The following is a 26335-nucleotide window of genomic DNA, read 5'->3' as shown; positions in this document are numbered from 1 at the left end:
TTTGTATTATTTTAATAAAATCTATGGAATATGTATAAATTGTTAATTTAAAATCCAAACTCGTAAACTTTAAATTCTGATTGCGTCTCCGCGTGCTTAAAACCCAACTTCTTCTTCATAAGCAATCCTGTCAATGAAGAAACCCTAAATGTAATATTTTGTTTTTACATTTACAATTCAAACGCATATTGCTTGTTATATGTTATTTGAACTCTTTAAAAATTTTGTCGCGTAGGGGTAGATGCTTCAGATTAAGAAAGGTTTGGTAGGCCCTTAGTCCATTCCCGATGATCCTCTCCTGGTCATATCCTTCAAAATTTAAATGGATAGCCTTCTGATCTTTGTCAACCACTTTTTGAAGCTTATGATCTTAAATTTGTCATAATATTTGTGTATTTATAAAAAATAATTAAAATTTATAATCTTAAATATGTCATAATATTTTCATATACCGACAACGTCATCAACAAATTTAATTACATTTAGTCACCTAAAAAGTAATTAAAAATAAGAACTCACAAGTCTGGAATTAGTAGCTTGAAAAAAAATAGAAATACCACATTTCAACACATTAAAGTCACACTAATAGTGTTTAATGTTTTCGATGACTATCAAGAATTGTGATGTGAAGAATTTTTTTCTACCTTAAATCAGAAGTCTCGAATTTGAATTTAAAATAAAATTAGTCTTAGTCAGAAATACTTTTTCCTTTAACAAGTAGTACACGACATGTATTTGAATTAATCGAACTCAAAACAGATATCAAATACAGAATAAGAAAAAAAACATAAATCGACAAAAGTATGGTACAATATTAGGTTTATTAAAATTGTCATTTACAATATTTCCCGTTAACACAGGACCCTTCCTTGAATCCTGCTAACGCATGATGTCATTACCGTGGGAGAGATGACAAAACTAATTTATTTATCATATTCAAGTACTATTTCGAAGAATAATCCAATGAATATAGCAAGTAGCCTATGAAATAATCGAGAAATGGTTCAAATGTCGCTACTAATAAATTTCAAATCCTAAGCACATGAATTCAAAAGTACAATTAGTTCAGTCTAAGAAAAGGTTAAGCAAAACAAATTCTAAATTCTAAATCCGCTTCTGATTTTTTTCCCGAGCTAGCTCGAGCTGTGTCCACACTGGTGGCATCTTGTTGCTAAATACTCTTCATTACTTCGCATGGAGCAACGATTTCATCGCATGCTACACATCGTGTCTCACTACGTGCTGTATGTTCCTCTTCTTATGGTTGTTTTTCAGCATAAACAATTTAGGGATCGTTACGTTAAGTACCCGGTAGACACAGAATTTGATAGGGCGAGGAGATTGGAGAAAGTACACTGGACTCGATGCTCACAATTTTTTTGATTGCTTCTGTGATGATCTGTATATCCGTAAAGCTGCGAAGCACATCGTGGCGTTACCGATTACTGTCAAAGCTGCTTGGAGAGCCACAACAACCTGAAATTCATGCACGGAATGGAACGTTAGTCTTATCTCCATGATGGAAAAAATATTCTACTTTAACTAAATTAAAGGCGGAGTCAGGATTTGAAGTTTATGAGCTCCTACAGTGACATCAAGTCGAAATACTAAACAATAAATGGGTTAATAGTCAAATATTTATATAGATATTAAGTAGATTTCTAAATATATATACAGGACCTGGACAAAAGCTACTGAGTTTGCGTGAACCTGTAACCAATAGAGTAGATCAACCGCTGCCTAAATGCTAACGTCAGCCTATAAGGGAGTGGTTTAGGAGCTCTTTTAAGATAACACATTGTACTTGTTTTAATAGTCAGGAGTAACCGGCATGGTCAATGCGGATTCATATAACCCATTCCAACGTGCTCGGGACTGACGCTTGATTGTTAGTCAGAGAAGTAACTATAATATCTAAATTATGAGAGAGCTATAAGGCAAGAGAGCCATTACGCACAATCCCGAGGTCAATGAATTAATGGGTTAACTGGATTGCTATTTTTGCTTCGTTAAGCTGAACATTTTTTGTAAAGATTGTTCACAAGAGATTACAAAGGGGATAGTCAAAACTGTCATATTATATACTCAGCTTAATGCCATCACAATCATTATTCCAATAGAAATTCATAATTTTCATTCAAGGAAAAGAGTTGCATCTACTTACCTCGAGAGACTCCGAGTTATAAAAGAAATGCCAAGTGCAGGCACAGAGTGCTCCACCAAGCAGGGGCACCTAAATCGGAAAGTAGTAAATGAAGTCATTTAAAAGACGTGAACATGGAGAGAAAAGAAATGGAGATAAGTGTTAAATGATCAAACAAAATCATGACGTGATAATTCAACACGACCAATTAAATACAGATGCATGTTTTACGAGCCAACAACAGCGCAAAAACAAAGGGAGGAGATACAGAGATGAAGAGAAAGGAATACTGAGATAAGTGCTAAATCATCAAAGAGAAACATGAAGTGATAACTCGGCATGTCCAATCAAATAAAAGGAACATCACTTTGTTAAGAAAAGAGACAACTTTTTCAACCTGAAAAAATCTCTTTTTTCTGTCTTGTCACCGACTACATAATATTAGAACAAAAAACTCAATAATCAAAATCAACAAAATTTAGACGTTCGCCATGTCATGAGAAAGGTAAGAAAGTGAAAAAGGAAACCTGAAGAGCAAGAAGTTCTAAACTCCATGGATAGCCGCCAACTCTCTCTCTATATATATATATGGATTACAGTAGCACTGTGATAGGAGTGTAACCTTAACAAATTATATCACTTGTACATGTTTTCCACCAATGCTCTCTATGAAGCTTTTCACGGTTGGACAGCATGTCATAAAGGTAGGTTAAAATCCACAAGTTTAAATCGTGTATCTTGGTTGATAATACTTGTTTGGAATTGAGGCGTAATTGTTATTGTTGCTTTTGGCTGAGGATAGTAATGAAAAATATAATAAAATAGAGAAAAAGAAAAGAATTCATAAACACCAATACTTCTCCCTCAAAAAGTCAGCAATGAATCAATCAAGACACAACTATCCCCCGCAAGGTATGGAATTGGTTGAATCGGGGAAATGGATTGGTGGAGTTAATCAAAATCAATCAAAGAATGATAATTTGACAGCAATAAGGGGCAACAGTAAAGTTGCTGGAAAAGTTGGCCCGAACACCACAGTTATCAGAAAAATAATAATAAGGGGCGACAGTGTGAATATATTCATTTCAGCCTCTTATTGTTTGTGTTTATTACTTGTTGATTGGCTAGTTGAGTAAACACAACCACAATCCACAAAGAGAAAAGAAGACTAAAAACATTTAGACTCTTGTCTGATTAAACATATGAGATCACATGCTACCTTGACTAATTCCATCCAGTACATGTTACCTCTCACCAACAGTGGCACCAGATAACTCTGCTCACCAAGACTAACACATATAAGAAAAAATCACTTGGTGATTTTTGCATCCGCAGAGATTTGAACCAGAGACCAGACTCGCTCTACAGAGTTTACATACATATAGACCCAACTATGTTTTTTTTCAAGTTCTACACAGCACATACCACGGGAAAGTTTTTTTCTTTTGAGCAACAAAAATATTTCAAAGATCATTCTTTCTGATGTTTTTTTAGTTCAACTGCCATTTACAATGTCAATTCTACTAAACAACCATCTCATCAACGACAGTGCAACAGAGACTTAGAAAGGCCAATGTAGCATTATCATCAACCAAACTGAAATTTTCCACGCACTGAGATAAGTCATTTTCAAAAAGTATTTACAGTTCATGATAAGCTCATTGACCAAAAAACAGGTTCAACATTGCTAATCTAAAGCACAAAGTTTAAGCGAATTATGACTTCCCATAGGCAAAAGCCAAATAAAATGAACATAAATGAGCAACATTACTTACCATACCCCAGGAGAGTCCCTTCCAAGATTCATACCCTGACTTTTCCCCGTATTGCCAAACCAGAGCCATAGCAGTTACCCTTTGCACAAAGTAATAAGTCAGTCATTTCATTCAGCACAAAAAACATATGAACAGATAACACCCTGAGACAAAGTGCATTGCACATTACAATACCCCCTCTGCCCAAAACATAACAGCCTTTCCATTTTAGGACGTCTCAAAATGTTTGATCCCATTCCATTTTATAAAACTTCCCTAGTTTTTGATAACTCAAATTTAAGCTTTGATGTAATGTTTTAGTATCTGCTAAACAAATTTTTTAACTATTACTTTAAACCAAGATAAATTAGGATATTTTCCCCTATTATTTTCACACGTGGAATACACTAATCCACAGCTGGAGCTTCATTAAAGTCGAGTCCAAACATGAGGTGATTTGGTAATGGCAAGGGTACTAGGACCCAAAAGTATAACGAATGGTAAATTGAAGATATTACAACAATAACTTATTCAGTGTAATCTACAAGTGAAGTATGGGGAGGGTGGGGGCGTTTGCAGCCTTATCCCTACCTTGTGAATTTAGGGGTAAATTTTGCATAATAGATGGACAATTTTGAACATTTCCTCTATGATATATAGGTGCAGACCGCGGATGCATACCATATGTTACAGGTTTGACCACAATAGCCTTTGCTCAAACCTTGTATATGTATTAAGAAGGCACTGTGACTGAACACTCCAACGTACAAATTGATCATCTACGCACCTCCAAAATTTCTATGTCACGTCAGCATAAAGTGTCCACGAGACACGGTGGAGACGAGTTGGAGTGTTTATTTGTCAACTAAGCCAAGTTTGATTGTCTGTTTATGTATTATGCCTCAAGAAAACTCACTAAATAACTACAAATAATAGATTTCAAAACCCAATAAATCAAATGGGCTGTGGTGGAACCCTAACTTAAACCCATAAAATTTAAATCTTGATCAACATCAAATAGTACATGAACCAAATTAGCATCTTAAACTCAAATAGAAATAGAGAAATTACCATTCAACAACACTGGAAACATGACTAGCCCAAGTGTGTAATGACAGAGCATTAGAGGGTTCATTCAACTGAAAAGAACCCATTATAGCTAACTCTGAACCAGAAGCAGAGCCCACCATTAGGGTTGTAAAAGCAAGTCCAGAAAAACCCAAAATTTCTGCAACATTTTTCAGATTCTGTGATGAATTACTGATAATGGGTGCTGGAAAATGGGTTTTTTTTCTTGTAAAGAAGATAAAGTTTGGATCTTTAGGTGTTAAGGAGAATTGTGTTTGTTTTGGTTTTGGAGGAAAGTGAAGTTTTGAGAGGGACAATGAAATTGGAATTGCCATTGTTGGTTGAATGGAGTATAGTTTCACTTTTTTTTTTTTTGTTTTAGGATAAGAGAAATATGAATGGATTTTTAAAATTATATATATTGATTTTAAAATATAAATATATATTATGCTGAATATATTGACGGTTCATTTTGATACGTGTTTCAACTGAACATCTAAATACAAAAGTGTTTCTATTCGATATTGTATATTTTGAAAAGGTTATATGTTTGTTTACGCGCGTTTATTACGTAAAAAAGTTAATGTAATAAACAAGTTAATAATTTATAACATGTTCCCTTTTTTTAGTTATACGCATCAAAATCAATTAAAACATGCATAAGATTTTATGGCTTATTATAGTTGATGCATATAATTAAAAGAGTTAAGAACACTAGCAAAAAAAATTTCAAATAAAAGATGAGAAAGGTTATAATATCCTTGATATATTACCCTTATCTTGTGAAAGATCTTGTGGAGATAGAGAAGTTGTTTTCGATAACTTCTCGGCTCAAATAAAACATACTAAATATCAAGTATTCAAAATAAATATAACAGTGAAGGAGTCATGCTTATAACAATGAAGAAGAGAACAATACGAATAACAAAATAATACGATAACCGAAACAAAGAAAACAACAGATAATACGAAAATCTAAGAGTAATATACTGTATGAGAGTTAAATGTATAACATATTTTCTTTACTTCTGAAAAATTACACATGGAATGAAGAGAGAAAAAAAAAACATTCCACACACAACATTTGGAGATGCCATCTTTAGTTGTACCATGAGGTTGTACACATTACAACACTGCCAAGACAGATTTGTGTAGATATATTCTTTTTTTGGACAACCAAGAATTTTCGTGGGACCACTCGAGAAACGGTTCGAAACTCAATAAATAATTCTTAATATAGTATAATAATATATTATATCACTCCATAACATGAGTTTCTTTCTTCTTAGTCCACAGCATCACTAGTGAGAAGCCCATTAATGACATGATCACAACCTGCAAAAAGTACCAAGCAATATGCTAAAAGTGATTGAAAGTTAAGCCTAAAAGATTCTTAAAAAGAAAGAGAAAGGAAAAGAAAACGGAAAAGGGTCAAAATTGCCCCTAAACTATACGGATAAAACACTTTTGCCCTTTTCCGTATGCTTTTTCTTTTAAGATTTCGTAGCTAAAAGCGCAAAAATGCCACCTTTTGGTAACGGCAGGGGCAAAAGTAGCCCAACTATTAACGGAGGGCAAACGTGCCATCCTTTGCGGAAAAGTACAAGGGCAATTTTGGCCCTTTTCCATTAAATCTAAGAATTTAACGTATATACACTATAATGTAAAGAACTTTTACACGATCAGTGTATTATAAACTTCTTACAGCAAGCAACCTGCTCTTTTCTTGGTTACTAATTTCAATTATTATGGACGGTTATCTGTAGTTAAGTGACCTGATAATATAAAAGATCTTTTACATTGATACTGTATAGAAGTTTAAATCTAAATCTAAGTATGGAAGTTGCAAGACTGTTTAACCTTGATAATCCAAGCATCACATAAACAGATGTGCTCTGGGTTCGAGGCTATCAAATTGCTGAGTTCAGGGGTAATTAGACCAACACAAAATTCAGGCGTGCACGGAAGAAAGTCGTCAAATTCGGGGGTCCCAATCTATTCTGCCTATACTTGAGAAACCTCTTCCATAAATATGATCACAATCTCACAATTGCAAAAACCAGGGGATGGACCTAGTGTTTTGGCAGCGATGGGATCGTTTGAACTCAGCACTTTCAGCTTCGACCTCATGTGCATGTGTGACTGTGCGTGGGTATGAAATCGATTACATTTGATGTAACTTAAGAAAACCAAACCTAGTGTTTCAAGAGACAAATGGGTGTAATGGCATTTGTCCTCAAGTCTAGATCTTAGATTCGCCTGTGATATCGATACTTGTATACCATAATATAGATAAACGTATAGAAAGCTAATCGTTTTTCGCAATTTTAAGTAACTAAAGATTTGGACTATTTACAAAGGAAGTTCGTATAACTGATAGATGACTTACTGATATTGCTGGCGGGACAGCAACGAGAGGATCTTGGAAAAACTTATTTGCAAGAGCAAGGGCCAGAAGACTGCTCTGCATGCCTGCAAGCACAATGTGGAAATGACAACGTCAATCAAGTTTCAATAATATCCCGATCCGGTGCACAGTGATATTATTATGTAGTCTCCAAACCTGTTTCATATGACAGTGTTCTTTGTAGAGCTTTGACGTCTGGTGCTTTGTGGAAGGCTAAGCCGGAAAGAAAATAGCCCAAAATGAACGCTGACAAATGAAATGCAATCACAAGGAACAAAACAGACATTCCCGAAGGGGACACAAGGGAATCTATGTTAATAGCGAGTGGAGCTCCTACACAGAGAGCAGTCACAAAAACTGATAGGAGAGGTAACAACGGCCGAATAGCATTGCAAATCTGTGGGAAGAATCTGTTGAAGCAAAACCAAAAGTCATAAAGAATGAAGTTCAGATCGTTGAAGGATACAAGTATACATAACATCTATCAATAATACCTATTCAGAAGCAGTCCACCAGCAACAGGTGCAACAACAATCTGGAGTATGTTGGAAATCATTCCCTTAACATCCACAGGCAGCTTTTTCCCAATAAGCAATAACGTTAACATCGGGGTGAAAAAAACAGCAGTAGCTGTAGATAACGCTGTCATCACTATACTAAGAGGGGCCATTTGTGGATCGGTAAGAAAAGTAGCATAATTTGACAGCTGTGCTCCGCTAACACAAGAGGTCAACATAATCCCTGCAGCTGATACACAGCTAACAGAACTTTAGTCAGCATACTATTTTCTTTCCTGGTAAAGCGGTCCGAGATTTTACCTAAGGAAGTTGGAAGACCAAATATGACCATCGCAACTGTGCCAAAAAGATACCCGAGTAGAGGCTTCAGAGCAAATTGACCAATATAACCAGCAAAAATGGCAGCAGGTTTCTTGAAAGCTTCAAGAAAGTCCTTTTCACTTGAATTGACTCCAACAGCAAACATTAAAAATCCTAACGCAGGGGCATAGTACCTAGAAATGGTAAACATCACAGTAATTATGAGACCATATGATGAGGTGAAAAACTAAGCAGTTTGGACTTTTTGGTGTGCACTCTGCCAACTATCTGTCTCATAATACCTTTCTCTAACTTTCCTAGATAGACAACGTGAGACCAAATCGGTGCAAATATTGAATGACAGACTTTTGCCAAGCATCCAATTCTATACCTCCATCCTTTTCTAGAGGGGATAAATTGGTACAAAATAGATATATTCACGGAAAACTTTCAACAAAGGAATTGCTCTGACCTCTGTCACGGGTCTCTACCACACCTCTTGCTACAACTAATGCCAATTGATTTGGTTATATAAGCCTCAGTATACATTTATAAGGATAAAGTCAAATGATATGATCAAGCTACGAGACTTTGAACAAGTCTAGCAGAGAGATATAAGTCCCCTAGAATGCAATTAATGATTTGTGCAGGCAAAATTTATGTAAGTTTCTTCTTGCAATGAGTTGCTGGTTGAAATTCTCCAAATTATTAACTTTAATAAGTGTATTACAAGACTCAAAAATATCTTACAACCGTTTCTTTATGTAGTTCAACAACATAAAGATGCCACTGAGTTCACGAATGCAAAGGAATATTTTCTTCTATTTTCACTAATTTGCATAGACTGCATGTAACACCTCCAAAAGTAAAACATAAGCTGTAAATTAAAATTAAAAATGTTCTCTCTTGCATTTAGTATATATAAATCACTTGCTTTATGCAGTAACCAATGTTAGTTAATAAGCTAAACAGGGAAAAGAATTGCACATCAATTGAATTCTTTGTCTAACAGAAAACAGTTTCAGTTAACAAGATCAAAATTTAGAAACAAGCATCCTTTAGTTATGTTACCCTGCGAGGTCCCGATAGAGTTATCTAACTTGTTACAAAACTTTTCAGCAAGGTGAAAAGTAAGATATCATGAGATATTAGTGGGATAGAACAAAATCATTGAGAAAATAAGCACCGATCGAATGATAGACAAACCTGTTGGTAAACCAAGTAAAAGAAGGTGGATAGATAAGAGCCAAAATTGTGCTAGCAAGAACCACATGGGGCAGAAAAGAGTTTGCTCCCTTCAAAATTGTCAAAAAGGCATTTTCTTTTTGCTTCAGATTCTGAAATCAAAACGTCTATTGTTAAAAAAGACAACTTAAATGCAAATACTTTATATTAAAGATAATCAAATCCCACAAATCGGAGGTCGGCTTCGAAACATACAAGAAAACAATATAACCCCAACAATAACAACAACAACAACAAACCCAGTGTAATCCCACCATGTGGGGTCTGGAGAGGGTAGAGTGTACGCAAACCTAACCCCCACCTTAAAAGGTAGGGCGGCTGTTTCTGAAAGACCCTCGGCTTAAGAGAGAAGAACAAGGGAGGAGAAACAAGAAAAACAAGACATAGGTCAGTAAAGCCAGGCATATAGCAGACAATATAAAGATATGAATAATGAGAGCGATAAAGCGATAAAGTCAGGGTAGGAAAGATCGGGGATAAACTACTATAGATAAAATAGGATACCCAAAGTAAACTGGGCAAACTAATATAAGCAGTAATCCCATGCAAACAATATAACCCCATTTACCCTATTATGCTTTTTTCCTTTTCTAAATATCGAGAGATGCAGATTTAGGTTTAAGAATAAAGATATGAGCTAATTAACCTCTTTGATTCACAATTTCAAGCGAAAGAAACATTACAAACATACTGAAACAGTAGAAACCTTTACCTTCATATAGAAATGTCTCTGATTAGTAAAAATTGAAATGGCTAAAGGAACAAAAGAATTGCTTCCTATATTAACTGCTTCTCATATTTGGAACTTTATCCACATAAATAGAGAATCTTCTTTTTCTTTTTCTATTTTTTTATAAGGGTTATGTCTGGGCAAGCTTGGGCACACCTAGACTATTCCACTCAGTACCTGCTACTCCTCACCATCACAGGTATCGGGTATAGGGTAACACTGCCAGCTAAGGCTTTGATAAATGGAAAGAAAGAACATAGGTTACTTTTGTCTCGGTTAGGATTTAAATCGTGGTTTCTCATGATTCGCATCCCATTTTATTGTCCGCTAGACCATCTAGAAATTTTTTCATATCAAACTCAGTTTTTATGGAAAGGTGGTATTCAAAGCCCTACCCTCTCAAAAAAAAATGGTTGTTGACTAGTTGCCAACAAATTACGAGTCTCTCATTGGTCGATTCCGTATACAAATACAAGTCAAAGTTAGAAACAAATAAATGAATTTGAGTAGATAGCTCAAAAAGATAAAATGGAAAACCTCAAGTGATTCAGAGTCACTTTGCCCAAGTGGATCTGAGAGCTTATCCAAGATACATCTACTAACCAACAATCTTGAGTTACCACCTATACAAAAAGATGACATTCAAAAGTAAAGGAGTTACATTATCAACTAAACTTGACATCCAAATAGATTCACACTTTGAGGGGAAAAAAAGAACACAATTTAGTTTAAAAAAATAACCTACTTGGCATTGTGGATTGTATAGCTGATGGAAACCCCACCAATCGTACCCCTTCAAGAACCCAAATACAAATTGGACTAATTCATTAAAAGGGACGGTAGAAACATACTTGATACTGAAAAAAAAATCACAAAATCTGAGAACTTTTCTGAGATACATCTACCAAGCAACAGTCTTGAATTACCATCTATACAATAAAAATCACCTTCATGAGCAAAGAGTACATTATCAACTAAACTTGAGAAGCAAAATGATCTCAACTTTGACCAAAATAAAAAACAGTTGAGTTTCTCTTTTAAAAACACACTTAATTGGCAATGTGGATTGTATAGTTGAAGAAACCCCAACCAATCGTACCCCGTCAAGAATCAAGAACCCAAGTACAAGATGGATTAATTCATCAAAAGGGGCAGTAGAAATACATTTGACATTGAAAAAAGATCATAAAAATCTCTTCTTTTTTCTTTTTTGATAACCGTAGTGTTCAGGTCAGCTTGCACGCACCTCAACTAGTTCCATTAGATACCTTCCACCAACAACTAGTACCAGGTAACCCTGTCTACAAAGGCTAGAACATATGGAAAGAAATCACCTAGTATTTTGTCTCTATTGGAATTTGAACTCGAGATCTCATGATGCTTAACCCATTTCATTGACCAGTAGACACACCCTTGGATGCAAAAAAAAAAAGTTCTCTCTTTTTATATTAATGAGTAAAGAATACATTATAAACTGTACTTTGAGAAGAAAAAATATTCAAACTTTGAGCAAAATAGATTACAATTGAGTTAATAAAAACATCTTCAAGAACCCCAAGTACAAGTTAGACTAATTCATCAAAGGGGCAATAGAAATACACTTAATACAATACTGAAAAAATAATAATCACAAAGTCTCTTTTTTCTTTCATCAATTGTACCCCTTCAAGAACTCCAAATTAGACTAAACTATCAAAAGGGGCAGCAGCAATACACTTGATATTGAAAAAAAATTAACAAAAATCTCTTCTTTTTTGTTTTCTTTATATTACTCAAAAGTAATAACAAATGAACCTGTGGAGTGGAAGCACCTACTTGAAGCAAAAAGATTCAAACTTTGAGCAAAATAAATTACAATTGAGTAAAAAAAAAGGGGATAATTACACCACATGGCTATTCGGCAAAAGTAATCACCAAAAAATGGTCATTCGCTGTATAGTCGGTGTATATTTCATGCATAGTCACGCTATATTTAGTTTTTGAGTGTATCATAGTGTATATTTAGTGTATAGCTCATGTATAAGTCATGTAAATAAAACATGGCTATATTTGTTGTAAACTAATTAGTTTATTTTATATATTTGAAATTATCCCTAAAAAAAACCTTCAAGAACCCAAGTACAAGTTGGAGTAATTCATTACAAGGGGCAGATCGCTACCTCTCTCTAAACATCTCTCTAAAGAAAAAGCTCTCTAGTAAGGACATTATTGTCATAAATCCGAAATTGGGGGGACCCACCTCCCGACGTCGAAAAATTTCGTTCGAAAGATAGGATCGTAGATCTCGTCGAGACGAACACAACCCAAGTTACGGTCAATTGTAATTTATTTTGCTCAAAGTTTGAATCTTTTTGCTTCAAGTAGGTGCTTCCACTCCACAGGTTCATTTGTTATTACTTTTGAGTAATATAAAGAAAACAAAAAAGAAGAGATTTTTGTTAATTTTTTTTCAATATCAAGTGTATTGCTGCTGCCCCTTTTGATAGTTTAGTCTAATTTGGAGTTCTTGAAGGGGTACAATTGATGAAAGAAAAAAGAGACTTTGTGATTATTATTTTTTCAGTATTGTATCAAGTGTATTTCTATTACCCCTTTGATGAATTAGTCTAACTTGTACTTGGGGTTCTTGAAGATGTTTTTATTAACTCAATTGTAATCTATTTTACTCAAAGTTTGAATATTTTTTCTTCTAGTACAGTTTATAATGTATTCTTTACTCATTAATATAAAAAGAAAAAAGAGAGAACTTTTTTTTTTGCATCCAAGGGTGTGTCTACTGGTCAATGAAGTGGGTTAAGCACCATGAGATCTCGAGTTCAAATTCCAATAGAGACAAAATACTAGGTGATTTCTTTCCATATGTTCTAGCCTTTGTGGACAGGGTTACCTGGTACTAGTTGTTGGTCAGGAATGCGGAGGATGCCATCATCAATGACAACTCTGAATCAAATAGAACCAATCTCAGTCTCATCAATGCATAGTATATTAGGTACCTGAAGGTTGAACAATCCATCCTTAAACAAAAAACACAACTACAATGATTTAAGGATGGGGATGCCAACTCCAACTACTTTCATGCTATTATAAGGGGAAGAAGAAGGAGGTTATTTATTCATAGGATCACTGATGAGCAGGAGAATATTATTCAAGGGGATGAAGATATAGCCAAGGCTGCATGTGCCCATTTTGCAAAGATTTTCACTGGAGACAACAAAACTATCAATGAGGAAGTTATCAGTTGCATTCCTAAGAGTGTCACTGAGCAACAAAACCATCTGTTGAGTGCCTTACCAACAAAAGAGGAGCTGAAGATGGTTGTTTTCTCTATGAATACTACTTCAGCTGCAGGCCCTGATGGAATGATTGGAAAAAAATTTCACTCTTGCTGGGACATTATCAGTGATGATCTGCTCAACCTCATCCATTATTATTTTAATGGACATAGCCTTCCCAAATACATTACCCACGCATGTTTGGTCTTACTGCCAAAAGTGGATCATCCTAATAAATTCTCTGAGTTCAGGCCTATATCCCTCAATAACTTCACAAGCAAAGTCATTTCTAAGCTCCTGCGTCTAAGACTTGCCCCTATTCTTCCTCATCTAATTTCTGAAAATCAGTCTGGATTTGTAAAAGGGAGAAACATCTCTGAAAACATAATGCTTGCTCAGGAAATTATTCATAACATAAAAAAACCCAATCTTGGTGATAATGTGGTTATAAAGCTTGATATGGCCAAAGCATATGATAGGGTCTCATGGTCCTTCATCTGTCTAGTCATGAGAAAGATGTTTTTTTGTAAGATATTTATTGATATGATATGGAGAACCATGTCAAACAGCTGGTACTCTGTAATCATAAATGGTACTAGACATGGTTTCTTTCATTCAACAAGAGGGCTCAAGCAGGGAGATCCCCTCTCCCCAGCTCTCTTTATTTTGGGTGCTGAAGTGTTGTCTAAAATACTTAATAACCTCCATCATCATTACTTGTATACTGGCTTTCAAATGGAAAAGAAGGGGCCTCAGATCAATCACCTGAGCTTTGCAGATGACATAATTATCTTTACTTCTACTTCTAACTTCTCCCTGAAGCTCATTATGAATACTCTAAAAATCTATGAAGACACCTCTGGACAACTCATTAATAAGGATAAGAGCCAATTCCTTATCCCTATCAACACTTCTGCTGCAACCATTGACAGGATCAAGCCAATTACTGGTTACAGGTATACTAATGGACCCATTACTTACTTGGGGTGCCCTTTGTATATTGGAGGTAGAAGGATTATATACTTCACAGGTATGGTTGCAAAAGTCATTGCTAAGATGAGGTTGGCAGACAAGGATGCTAAGCTATGGAGGAAGAGCTACTTTGATCAAGTCAGTCTTACAATCCCTCCCAATTCATTTACTGTCTGCAATTACCCCTACCAACACTACTCTTAAGCAGATCAAATGTCTAATTGCTGATTTTTTCTAGGGATGGGAGAAGGAGAAAAAGAAGTACCATTGGGCATCTTGGGAAACACTTAGTTACCCCTATGAAGAAGGTGGTATTGGTGTCAAAAACTTGGAGGATGTATGTCTTGCTCTCCAATATAAACAATGGTGGAATTTCAGGACTAAGAGGACCTTATGGGGTGAGTTTCTCAAAGCCAAATATTGTCAAAAGGCCCATCCTGTCATTAAAAAGTGGAACACCGGACAATCTCTCATTTGGAAGCATATGATGAAGAATAGAAGTGACAGAACCACACATACAATGGTTTCTCAATTCTGGAGACTGCAGCTTTTGGTGGGATGATTGGTTGGGGGTTGGACCCTTAGCTTATCATAATAGCTTTCTTCCTAGATTGAATAACACTACTGTTTCACATTTCATTACTAATGGGGCCTGGAATGAAGACAAGGTGAGACAACATGCCCCTCCTCAGCTAGTGAGCAGAATCCTCAGTACTACTGTCAACTACAATCCTAATATGCAGGATCAGGTTTACTGGAAACCTAACTCCCATGGAAACTTTACATGTGCATCTGCTTGGGATCTAATAAGGAAGAAGAGGATAAAAACTCTCACCAACAGCAATATTTGGCACAATAGCATACCTTTCAAAGTCTCCTTTTTGCTATGGAGAGCTTTCAGATTCAAGCTGCCTACCAATGACAGACTTGTATCCTTTGGCCATGCTCCTGCAGCATGTTCTTGTTGCTATAGGCCAGGTCTGGATGATATAGACCACATTTTTGTTTCTGGCCATTTAGCACAGCACATATGGAGGCATTTTGCAGGGTGTTGGAGCATGCAACACAGCAGCACTCCTCTAAAGAATGTACTTATGAGGTGGTGGTTGATCAAAACTAACAATGATATTCACAAGCTAATGATGCAAGCTACTCCTATCTTTGTGTGCTGGAACCTCTGGAAAAATAGATGTGCATGCAAGTATGGAGGCAAGAAGTCTAGTTCATCTAGAGTTATTTTTTCTATTGTCAAAGACTTATATATGTTGGCCATTAGTGCATTCCCTCACCTCAAGGTGCCAAGTAAATGGAGAGAATTTGTTGACATGGTGGAGAACAGCAATCATATTATAAGGGTGATTCAGGTCAAATGGAACAAACCCCCTCCTACTTTGGTTGAGCTTAACACTGATGGAAGTGCCATTAACAATCCTGGTAAGATAGGAGCTGGTGGGATACTTAGAGATCATACAGGTATGCTTATGCTACTCCTCTAGGAGTGGGGTCCAATAACCAGGCAGAGGTTCAAGCAGCAGTGCTTGGAATTACTTGGTGTATTCAAAATGGATACAGCAGGGTAATCTTAGAGACTGACTCAGAATTATTAGTTGGTTGGCTGAGACACAATCATAGCCCACCATGGAACATGTTACAGTACATTACAGAGCTTCAACAGCTTGTGAAAATGTTGGATCATTTCCAATGTGACCATGTTTATAGGGAAGCCAATTTTGCAGCAGATACTTTGTCCAAATATAGCCATGAAATTGATAGCTCTCATCAGTTCTATACTTACCAACAACTCCCTCATGCTACCAGAGGATATGTCAAGCTAGACAAGTTGGAAATGGTCGGATTCAGAAGAAGGAAGCTGAAGAGAACTAAACAACCTCCATGACAAGCAGAAATTTGATTATGGCTAAGGCTCATAAGGAGCTAAGAAGACCCCTTATATTTTGCATTCCCTCACTCATTATGGACCTCAATTATATAATATTGTATCTATTTTGTATACTAGTTCCTTTTCAATTTGGCTATGTCTTTATTAAGACATAACCTACTTGAATAGGATTAGGTAGTTTATTATCTTTTCTTAATTATGTAAGGGGAGAGTCTCCCTTGTTTATTGCTTTCCTAGTATAACCAACTTACCACTAGAGGTGAGGACTAGAGTAGGTACTTTCTTCTTTGTTTCTGCTGTGCAGGTACCTGCAGACCTGCAACACTTGATCCAACTTTTGGAGGTCCCTTCCTGTTTGCTTGTTTGTGCAGGTACACTAAGGAGTTGCAACATTTGTTTTGAAGTTGCAGCATTCCAGTTCCTGCAGTCCAAGAAGCTGCAGTTTGACCCTGCATAGTGCTTTCAACCACCAACAACTTCCAACAACTTGCAATACTTATTCATTGGAGCTCCTTATCTTATTCACATAGATGAAGAGGCCTTCTTTGTTAAGCTTTGCAGGGTGAACTTCTACTTCAACCACCTACAGCATTGTACACCAAAGAGTTGCAACACTTGTGGACATTGTTTTGGAGTTGCAGCAGCCATCCAGTACCTGCAGAAACCTGCACCATCCAACAACAAGAGCACCCAACAACCTGCAACACCACCTGAGCTGCAGCAGTTGAGCTTCCCTTGAAGTTCTTCCAATGCAAACAGGTACACTGCAGGTTCAAGGTAGCCTTGCAAAGAGGGAGGAAGATAGTGGTCAGCTGGTCCAACAACTTACACCTACTTGCAAGCTGCAATATCCAACAACAACATCTTACAACACCAACAACCTGCAGCACACTACAAAGCTGAAGAAGTTGAGCTCCTCTTGGAGTTTTTACAACCAAAGTATACTTCAAGAGAAAGAGCTACTCAAAGAAGCTAGATCAAATCTTGAACTCGACAAAGCTGGAATGGCTAATTTCAGACGATGACGACTCAAGAGGAACAAGATACCATCATGAGTTCTCCATTTCTACCTTTATAATTTGGAACTACGTAGTTCTTCACACCTATATTTGAAGAATAGTTAGTTGCAATTAAATTGTAAAGGGGAGAGTCTCCCTTATTTACTGCTTTCCTAGACGCTTTGTATTGAGAAGAGTCTTCTCGTAGGTGCTTAGTTACCTAGGAACCATAATATTGTATTGGGGATGAGTTGACAAACCTTAGTAGGTTAGTCGACTTATGAACCATCTTAACTGCGGAGGTAAGGTTTATGTCCCCCTCCTTGTACTTTTCTGTTTTTATTTATAATAAGGCTTGGGGGTGTGCGGCTCAACCCCTGACCGTCACGAGGGGTGGGAGCCTCGGGACAAGGTCCGTTTCCCATTAAAAAAAAATTAAAAGGGGCAGTACAAATACACTTGATTTGAAAAAAAAATCACAATTTTTTTCTTTCATCAATCATACCCCTTCAAGAATGCAAGTACAAGTTGGACTAATTCATCAAAAGGGCCAGTAGAAATACACCTGATACTGAAAAAAATTTCACAAAATCTCTTTTTCTTTCATCAATCATCCCCCTTCAAGAACCCATTTACCCAAGTACAGTTTGACTATAGACGCAAAAAGATTCAAACTTTGAGCAAAATACAAAACAATTGAGGTAAACAGAGAAAAGGGGAAGTTACACATTTGGCTGCTTGGCCAACAATATTTACAATAGCTAGACATATACATGCTATATACAAATATTATACATTTGCTGGCTATTTTTGTTTTTTGGGCCCCCAGCTATTTATGTCAATTTCCCTAAAAGAATAGTATCTACTAAGTAATGTAGATTGTATAATTGAGGAATTCCCCTTCAAGAACTCAAGTACAAGTTTGACTAAACTATCAAAAGGGGCAGTACAAATACACAAAATCTATTTTTCTTTTATCAATTGTACCCCATCAAGAACCCCAAATTGGACTAAACTATCAAAAGGGTAAGCATAAATACACTTGAATATTGAAAAAAAATCATAAAAATCTCTCCTTTTTTTTCTTCTTTTTTTTTTTTTTATTACTTGTAAGTATATATGAAACAAACAAACCTGAGGAGTGGAAGCATTTCTTGGGAAATGAAAAAATTGGGTGTTGATGAAAACAAGGCAAAGATTTGTGAAGTGAAGGAGAATCAAGAATCTTGAAACCTTGATGATTCTGCTGAAAAAGAAGAAATTTAATACTCATTTTTTTTTCTTTGAGTTTTTGATTTTGAGAGAAACTAAGGAGACTCGTGTTTGTTGTCTTTTAAATGGTTTATATAATAGAGGATTTAAAATGACAATTTTCGGAGAAAATGACATAAAATGGTCCCTTATGTTTGACAATAGTTCAAAATAATAGTTTTGGTGCAAGGAATAATAATTTCAGAGATAAAATGCAGTATTATAATTTATCGTCATTTAGTTAGAGGTATTAGACCGTTTTGAAATTATTTATCTCACTATTTATACCTTAGTAATGAGATAAGTTATCTCATATACATAGTGATATAATTTATCTCAAAATAACTTATTTTGAGATAATAATCTCAAAATAACACGTTCCCAACCAAATAATTAAGTATGTATTAAACTATTTTGGTTATTTAAGTTGGTGAAATGAGACCACTTTTGTCATTTTCTTCAATTTTAGCTATCTATTACTACCTCCATTCTAATTTATGTTTAAGCTCTTTTCTTTTTAATCAATTAAAAAAGTGATATACTTTTATTTTAATAAAAATTAAACTTTAAATTTTTCATTTTTTCTTTAATGAATTTATTTCTAATAAAAAAAAATATTTTATAATTTATTTTTTACCATAAATTTTTGAAAAAAATCTATTCATTTTTTAATTTTGTATCTAATTAAATATCGTTACACAAATTAAATGAAAGAAATAATAGTTTAGGTACCAAATCTCCTAGCGACCTACAAAAATAATTAACTGACAAACACAAATGGACAACGTCCTTGTTAGGCTACACCTACATAAAAGAAAAAAAAAGATTACCCCCTCCATCCCTTGTGAATATATCTTGTTGTCCCTAGGAATTAATTCACGTCTAAATAGGATTTATAATTAGAATTAAATAAAAATAAGTTTTTCTGTTATGAGTTAAAGTAAATTTCGTATCATATATCATATAGGTGTTAGGTGTCGAGGTCAGTTGTTTAGAAAAGTCCTCCTTCTCTCAAGAGATTTCCATTCAGTATAAGAGTTAAGCCTTTCTTGCATTTTCAATTGGGCTTGCTGCTTTAGTTTTAAAAAGTCCTGAAAATGCTTTGCCTGGGTCCTTTTGACTTCTGCAGGGTCGAATTTTGAGTCGGGTTCAGAGTTGAATATTGAGATCGAATCTCGAGTCAGAAGTTGGGTCTCGAGTCGAGTCCTGGAATAAGTGTTGGGTCGGGAGTTAGGGTCAAGTCTTTGTTTCAGAAGTAGAGTCCAATACAGGTGTCGAATATCGACGTCAGATGTCGAGATTGAGTCCTGAGTCGAGTGTCAGATGTCAGAATGGGACTCCTAATTAGTCATCAGAGTTCCTTTTATATGATAATTAATAGTGAGTAACTTGCAAAGCACATTCATAAATACTAGTATTATTAAAAGTGGAAAATTTCAAAGTGTAAAATTGGATTACCATTTCTTCCCTTCACTAAATTAAAATATTATTAAAAAAATCAATTAATAAAATATTAAATAGTAATTATATGGTATTAATTTATTGTATTTCTAGATAGAGTTAATTCAAGGAATATTTAATTTGTTTTATTCTAAAATGGAGTTACGAAGGATTATGTTTGGTAGATGAAGTGTTTTGTAACAATAAAAGGCAGTAAATTATATCCTTTAAAAACTGAAATATCCTTTAATATTAAAGCACAAAAATATCCTTTGAATTACCAGACTACTTAATATGGCACACACATTCAGATTTTAGTCAGAAACTTTACATATTCAAACTTTAACCTATCTAATTCTCATAAATGTTATGTATATCATCAATTTTTTAGATGACTTTTATAATTTCTGACTTAAAAATACCAAAAAAATGTTTTCAAAATTACTTTATGTTAAAAAACATACATTTAATTATTCCAATGTATAATTGATGGTGGGTGTAATTGCTCATCACTTATGCAACAAAACAAAGGTAAACCTATTTATGCTTTTGTTAGATATTGAGGAAGTTCTTATTTTATACTGAAACTGTTTCTCTCTCTAATTTATGTTATTTAAAAGTTTTAGAATTCATTAGATATTATATATTTTTTAGTTTACTTTATTTCATCTTATTTCTGAATCTTTGTGGGATGAAAATAATGTACATGTGAAGCCATATAATTTATTGTGATGCTATAAAAATCTTACGATATTAATAAATAATTTAAATTTTCCCGCCTAATTATTCAACATAATGGATATTGATAAATTTTTATAAAGTCTTTCAATATTACGTGACATCTTCACAACTAATAACTCATGTGCAATCTACACATCAAAATGATATTATTGTTTTAAACTATTTGATATGGTTGTCAGATTGTCCATTTGATGTTAACCTTAATTTGGTGTTACACTCCTTCTCTTTTGATTACTTAATTTTATGAATTAACTATTTTAAGAAATTTCTTTAAAAAATAAAGCAAAAAACAGACGTAGGATAATCTATTCATATTATTTTTTATAAAAAATTGCCAAAAATAAGATACAGACTTCATTCAAGAAAAAAAATAAAATAAAAATTCACTCAAATCTGAAGACACTTTTTCAAATAAAAATTGTTTGCTATAAATGAATTCTTGTATTAGATTGGGAATAGTAACGGAGAATAATATGTTGTTGGAATCTTTTTGCTATGTAAACTAATATATATTCCATGTTAGAATTTCTTAGTTTAATCTAATCTACTTTACCTCTGAGCGATTGGCCAAATCGACTCTAGGGAAGTAAGACATGATAAACATATATTTTGGGACGAAGAAAGTATCTCTATCACAAGTAATCACTATGCACTTGCTTTTTTCCCTTCAACTTTTATGCAATTCATCACATACATATTGTGTTGTATTCAGGTCATTTAATTTACAAATATTTATACCAATTAGCGTGAGATACACGTGCAACGTACGTGTTCGAGAACTAGTTATTATAAATATAAATATTGTAATTATAACTATTTTCATATAACAGAGAATAGTGAAAAAGTATGAAAATTGTAGATGGCATTTGGAGCATTATATCAACAGTGTGGGATAATTAGATAGTAAGAGGAGAAGAATTCACGAAGAAAGAAAGAAGAAACTCAACTGATGGAAACTTTTTGAACGATTTAAATACTGTGACGGTGCAAATTTATTCGATGAAGCTATTGATTGCTTCAAATTCGCTAAATCATGGGATCGAGTTAGAGAAGTATACGTTTAAATTAACGAGTCATATGAAAATTGAATTAAGCATTATATATAGGAGGTTGACCCTAGTGAGGTTCTTAGAATATGTAGTTACTTATTAGATGGACACTTAACTAACATGTTGCTCAATTGATAATTCGAAAGACTTTAGTATTTTATGTCAATAATAACAGATCCACATGGAACATAATTTAGTGCAATTTTTTGTTTCTGGCAGGGTATAACGTTGTGCTACAACTTTATCTATAAAAAAGACACAAGATCCTTATTAAAGGCAAGTCATGTTCATTATAGGGAAACAGAAAAGTGAAGTCAAAGTCTTTTTTATTAAGTATAATACATGAACAAATATTTAAATTTGGTCTCAGCCGTCAAGTAAGAACTTCAATTTTGAAAATGCATAACTAGATACAACAGCTCCTCTCCACTGTGTTGGTTAAACACTACAACTTATAAAACGATCATCTAGACACTCCAAAATTAAATAAGCCATTTAAAACTTTTAAAATTCTTTTCCTTATATCCAACTCCTCCCAAACACTTTGTGGTCAAATTTGGCTGAATGTAAACATATACAAGTTGGCACATTGCATTCTAAGGAATCAAAATTCCAAAATTCTCTCTTACAATAAAATTCATATTAACATCACATGTCTTGATCATGACTACTAAAAAACAAAACAGTTCGACGCACAAAACATCTCACATGCCACGTTAGTAGAGTCTGGGGAAGGGTTGCACCCCAAGAGGTGTGATGTAAACAATCTACCTACTGCAAGCATTAGCGATTGCTTCCACAACTCGAACCAATGGCCTATAGGTCACACATAAACAACTTTACTATTGCTCCAAGGCTCCCCTCATCTTGATCACTACTAATCAAGAAGAAAATAAGATTCTTTCAATTCACTGTCCAAAACTCTCTTTTCAACTAAACTAAAAAATATCAAAGCTAAATAGTTTTAGCAAGTTGAGCCGAGGGTCTATCGGAAACAGTCTTTTTGGCTCTCACAAGATAAGGATAAGGTTTGCGTACACCCCATTCTCTACAAATCCTATTTGTGGGATCACACTGTGTATGTTGTAATAGTTTTAGCAAGGAAGTGTTGATATATATGAGAAGATTTGTCAAAGCTAACCAAAAATCTTCTTAAGTTGTCAATGAAAACAGCCACCATTCATCAAAATGTCAAAACAATATGTCAGGCGTGCAATTTTACAATAACAACAATGATGCCTTAGTCCATATTTGGGTCGGCTATATGAATTCTCATTGTCTATATCATATATGTTGCTGCATTCAAGCTCAGATAACTCCAATATTAAATCTAATCTTTGTAGTTTTGCATGTGGAAATTTCATAAAAGAAGATTATCAGAACAAGCTTTGCCATGTGGTCATTAAGACTAATCACTTCTAGAAAACCATTCAATTAGGCTAAACACATCTATATAATTGTATCTTAAACAAGAAGGGATCTATTGAATAAACAATTCAAAAACTTGCATGGCCAGAGCACTATATATACTAGTAGTTCAAATAATGCAAAATGTATCAAACTCTACTTTCCAAAGTATTTCATTAGTTCAAAATACCTTTCCTCATATAGCCAATTTGTAGCCATGAAAGTGTTGAAAATCTTTCTTGTTATTTTTTCTATACTTGGTTGTTTTTCATGGCCTAGTATCCAGAGCGATTTGGAGACGTACATAGTTCAAGTTGAATCTCCAAAAAGCCAAACTTCCGTTCAATCATCAAGAACGGCGTTGGAGACTTGGTATAGTTCTTTCTTGCCAAAGACCATAGCAACCGCTGGCTCAGATGAAAAGCCGCGATTGATATATTCATATCACAATGTGCTGAAAGGCTTTGCAGCAAGATTATCAGCAGAGCAAGTGAAAGAAATGGAGAAGAGAAAGGGCTTTATAGCCGCAAGGGCACAGACAATATTGCCTCTACACACTACACATTCTCCAAATTTTCTCGGATTGCAACAGAACATGGGGTTGTGGAGGGATTCCAACTATGGGAAAGGTGTGATCATCGGAGTTTTAGACACCGGGATCGCACCTGACCATCCTTCATTTAGTGACAAAGGAATGCCTCCCCCTCCTGCTAAATGGAAGGGTGGATGTGACTGGAACTTCTTTACAAAGTGTAACAACAAGCTCATTGGTGCGAGGACTTTTCTAGAAAACAGTAATTCGCCATTAGATGATAATGGACATGGTACACACACTGCCAGCACAGCTGCTGGCGGTTTTGTGAAAGGTGCCAATGTGTTTGGGAATGCTAATGGTACCGCGGTTGGTATTGCCCCTCTTGCTCACCTGGCCATTTATAAGGTCTGTGATTCGTCCGGTTGCTCTGACAGTGACATTCTAGCTGGCATAGATACAGCTATTGATGATGGGGTCGATATTCTATCCCTTTCCCTTGGTGGACGTAGTACGCCATTCTATAATGATGTGGTTGCACTCGGTGCGTTTACTGCAACACAAAGAGGTATTCTTGTAAGTTGCTCTGCCGGTAATACTGGTCCACATGATAGCACCTTATCAAACGAAGCTCCGTGGATTCTGACAGTAGGTGCAAGCACTCTTGACAGGAAAGTCAAGGCCACTGTTAAGCTTGGAAACCAAAAAGTATTCGAGGGTGAATCAGCATTTCATCCAAAGGGCCACAATCCATCATTTTTCCCATTGTTTGATCCTGCACTGAATGCAGCTAACTTAGACAGCCGTTATTGCGGAACCGGTACACTTAATGACCCTAACATTGAAGGCAAAATAGTTTTGTGCATGAATGGTGGTGGTTATTCCAGGATTGGAAAAGGACAAGCTGTAAAAAATGCTGGCGGTGTTGGCATGATTATCTACAATGGACCAAATGGTGGTTTCACTAAGTTAGCCGAAGCTAACGTTCTTCCAGCTTTGTTTATTACTTATCAAGATGGTATGAATATTCTGGCCTACATGAACTCAACATCAGAACCAATTGCGAGAATGTCATTCCATGGAACAATAATCGGTGATAAAGATGCTCCGGTGGTTGCTTCATTTTCTTCTCGCGGACCAAACTTAGCTAGTCCTGGAATCTTAAAGCCTGATATTATTGGCCCTGGAGTTAACATTCTTGCTGCTTGGCCTACCTCTGTTGACTACAGCAAATACACAAAATCTACCTTCAATATTATATCGGGCACCTCCATGTCTTGTCCTCACCTCAGCGGCGTAGCAGCATTGCTGAGAAGCACACACCCGACTTGGTCCCCTGCAGCTATCAAATCAGCAATCATGACAACCGCTAACACAGTGAACCTCGCCAACAATCCCATCTTAGATGAAAGGCTCCTTCCGGCTAACATCTATGCCATTGGTGCGGGACATGTCAATCCATCAAGAGCTAATGATCCAGGGCTAGTTTACGATACAAAATTTGAGGACTATTTGCCTTACCTGTGTGGTTTGAATTATACAAATGAACAGGTAAGAAACCTTCTACAACATAGGGTGGATTGCAAAACAGTGAAAAGTATTTCTGAAGCACAACTTAATTATCCTTCATTCTCCATCAAACTTGGAACAATTGCTCAAACATATACAAGAGCGGTGACTAACGTTGGGGCTGCAACTTCATCTTACAGTGTGGAAATAGGTCCAGTACCAGGAGTTTTGGTGATTGTTACACCTTCTATCCTGAACTTCTCAAAGTTGAACCAAAAGTTGGAATACCAAGTTACCTTTTCAATAAGAGCTAATAGCTCAAACAGTGGCATTGTTCAAGGATTCTTGAAATGGACTAATAATAAGCACTCTGTAAGAAGTCCAATTGCAGTTGTGCTAGACACAGCAAGATTGGATTTCTAGCTTCTTTTTTTCTTCTTGTAGATTTGAGGATCTACTGAAAACGGCCTCTCTACCTTCACAAGGTGAGGTTGCGTACACACCAAGAGACCTCACCTGTGGGATTTCCACGGGGTATGTTGTTGTTTTTTCTTGTAAGTGCTCAATGTTACTGTGACACCCCGGAAAATTTTTCGCAAAGAATCAAACCTTTCTTCACGTGTGAGTAGACTCGGGCCGGAGGACTTGTAATTCTACATGTGAGTTAGGATTAATTCCTAAGTATTTGAAGTGTGTTAGAGGTGTTTAGGGGTCATAAGGGATCTCTAACACCAAGTCGAGTCCAAAGAACTCCAATCGATTAAGTTTTCGGACGAGTTAGTATAAAGGTCAACTTCAAACGACCATATCTCCTAGTATATAAAGAACTGGGTGGACCACGACCTACCAAATTAAAGGTATTTGAGTCTTCTTTCCAACTCCACCAAGATTGCAATTTTTGGAGTTCGGAGTCAAAGGTTATGACCATTTTACTACAGACTAGTACTGCAGGAATTTCAAGCCTGGGCGAAATTTGGGCTTGGCGCTCCAGTGGCGCCCCACGCCACTATAGCGCCAGAAAATAGCCTCAGTAGTTTGGGGCTTGGCGCGACGCGCCACTATTAGATGTGCAGGTTTTTAAGCCTATTTTGGCTTGGCG

At 35.6% G+C, this 26335-nt stretch overlaps 3 protein-coding genes across 5 annotated transcripts; 1 reads left to right on the top strand and 2 right to left on the bottom strand.

The window, feature by feature from the left end:
* Positions 1-802: 802 nt before the first annotated feature.
* On the bottom strand, positions 803-5358 carry LOC129888703 (uncharacterized). The gene is made up of 4 exons (XM_055963680.1): positions 4969-5358; positions 3919-3997; positions 2165-2233; positions 803-1476 (listed from the first exon to the last, which is right to left on the bottom strand). Exons 1-4 carry the CDS (start codon positions 5298-5300, stop codon positions 1369-1371), a joined length of 588 nt encoding a protein of 195 aa, XP_055819655.1. The 5' UTR covers positions 5301-5358; the 3' UTR covers positions 803-1368.
* Positions 5359-5935: 577 nt separating this feature from the next.
* Positions 5936-18629, bottom strand: LOC129888702 (probable sodium/metabolite cotransporter BASS6, chloroplastic). 3 transcript variants are annotated; one of them, XM_055963677.1, is made up of 9 exons: positions 18442-18629; positions 10911-10958; positions 10703-10788; positions 9397-9527; positions 8191-8384; positions 7867-8119; positions 7529-7782; positions 7355-7437; positions 5936-6300 (listed from the first exon to the last, which is right to left on the bottom strand). In XM_055963677.1, the coding sequence occupies exons 1-9, from the start codon at positions 18578-18580 to the stop codon at positions 6223-6225; spliced, it is 1266 nt and encodes a 421-aa protein (XP_055819652.1). In that variant the 5' UTR covers positions 18581-18629; the 3' UTR covers positions 5936-6222. The 3 variants fall into 3 exon arrangements, with proteins under 3 accessions (XP_055819652.1, XP_055819654.1, XP_055819653.1); XM_055963679.1 differs by having other exon boundaries at positions 10911-11022; positions 18442-18517; XM_055963678.1 differs by lacking the exon at positions 10911-10958.
* A 4783-nt stretch (positions 18630-23412) lies between these two features.
* Positions 23413-25735, top strand: LOC129890319 (subtilisin-like protease). The gene has a single exon (XM_055965887.1). The coding sequence runs from the start codon at positions 23413-23415 to the stop codon at positions 25657-25659; it is 2247 nt and encodes a 748-aa protein (XP_055821862.1). The 3' UTR covers positions 25660-25735.
* Positions 25736-26335: the final 600 nt, after the last annotated feature.

The sequence above is a fragment of the Solanum dulcamara genome, chromosome 5 (assembly GCF_947179165.1).
Source record: "Solanum dulcamara chromosome 5, daSolDulc1.2, whole genome shotgun sequence".
Lineage (NCBI taxonomy): Eukaryota > Viridiplantae > Streptophyta > Magnoliopsida > Solanales > Solanaceae > Solanum > Solanum dulcamara.
The sequence above is the reverse complement of the archived record's forward strand: the minus strand, read 5'-3'. Positions and strand labels throughout refer to the sequence as shown.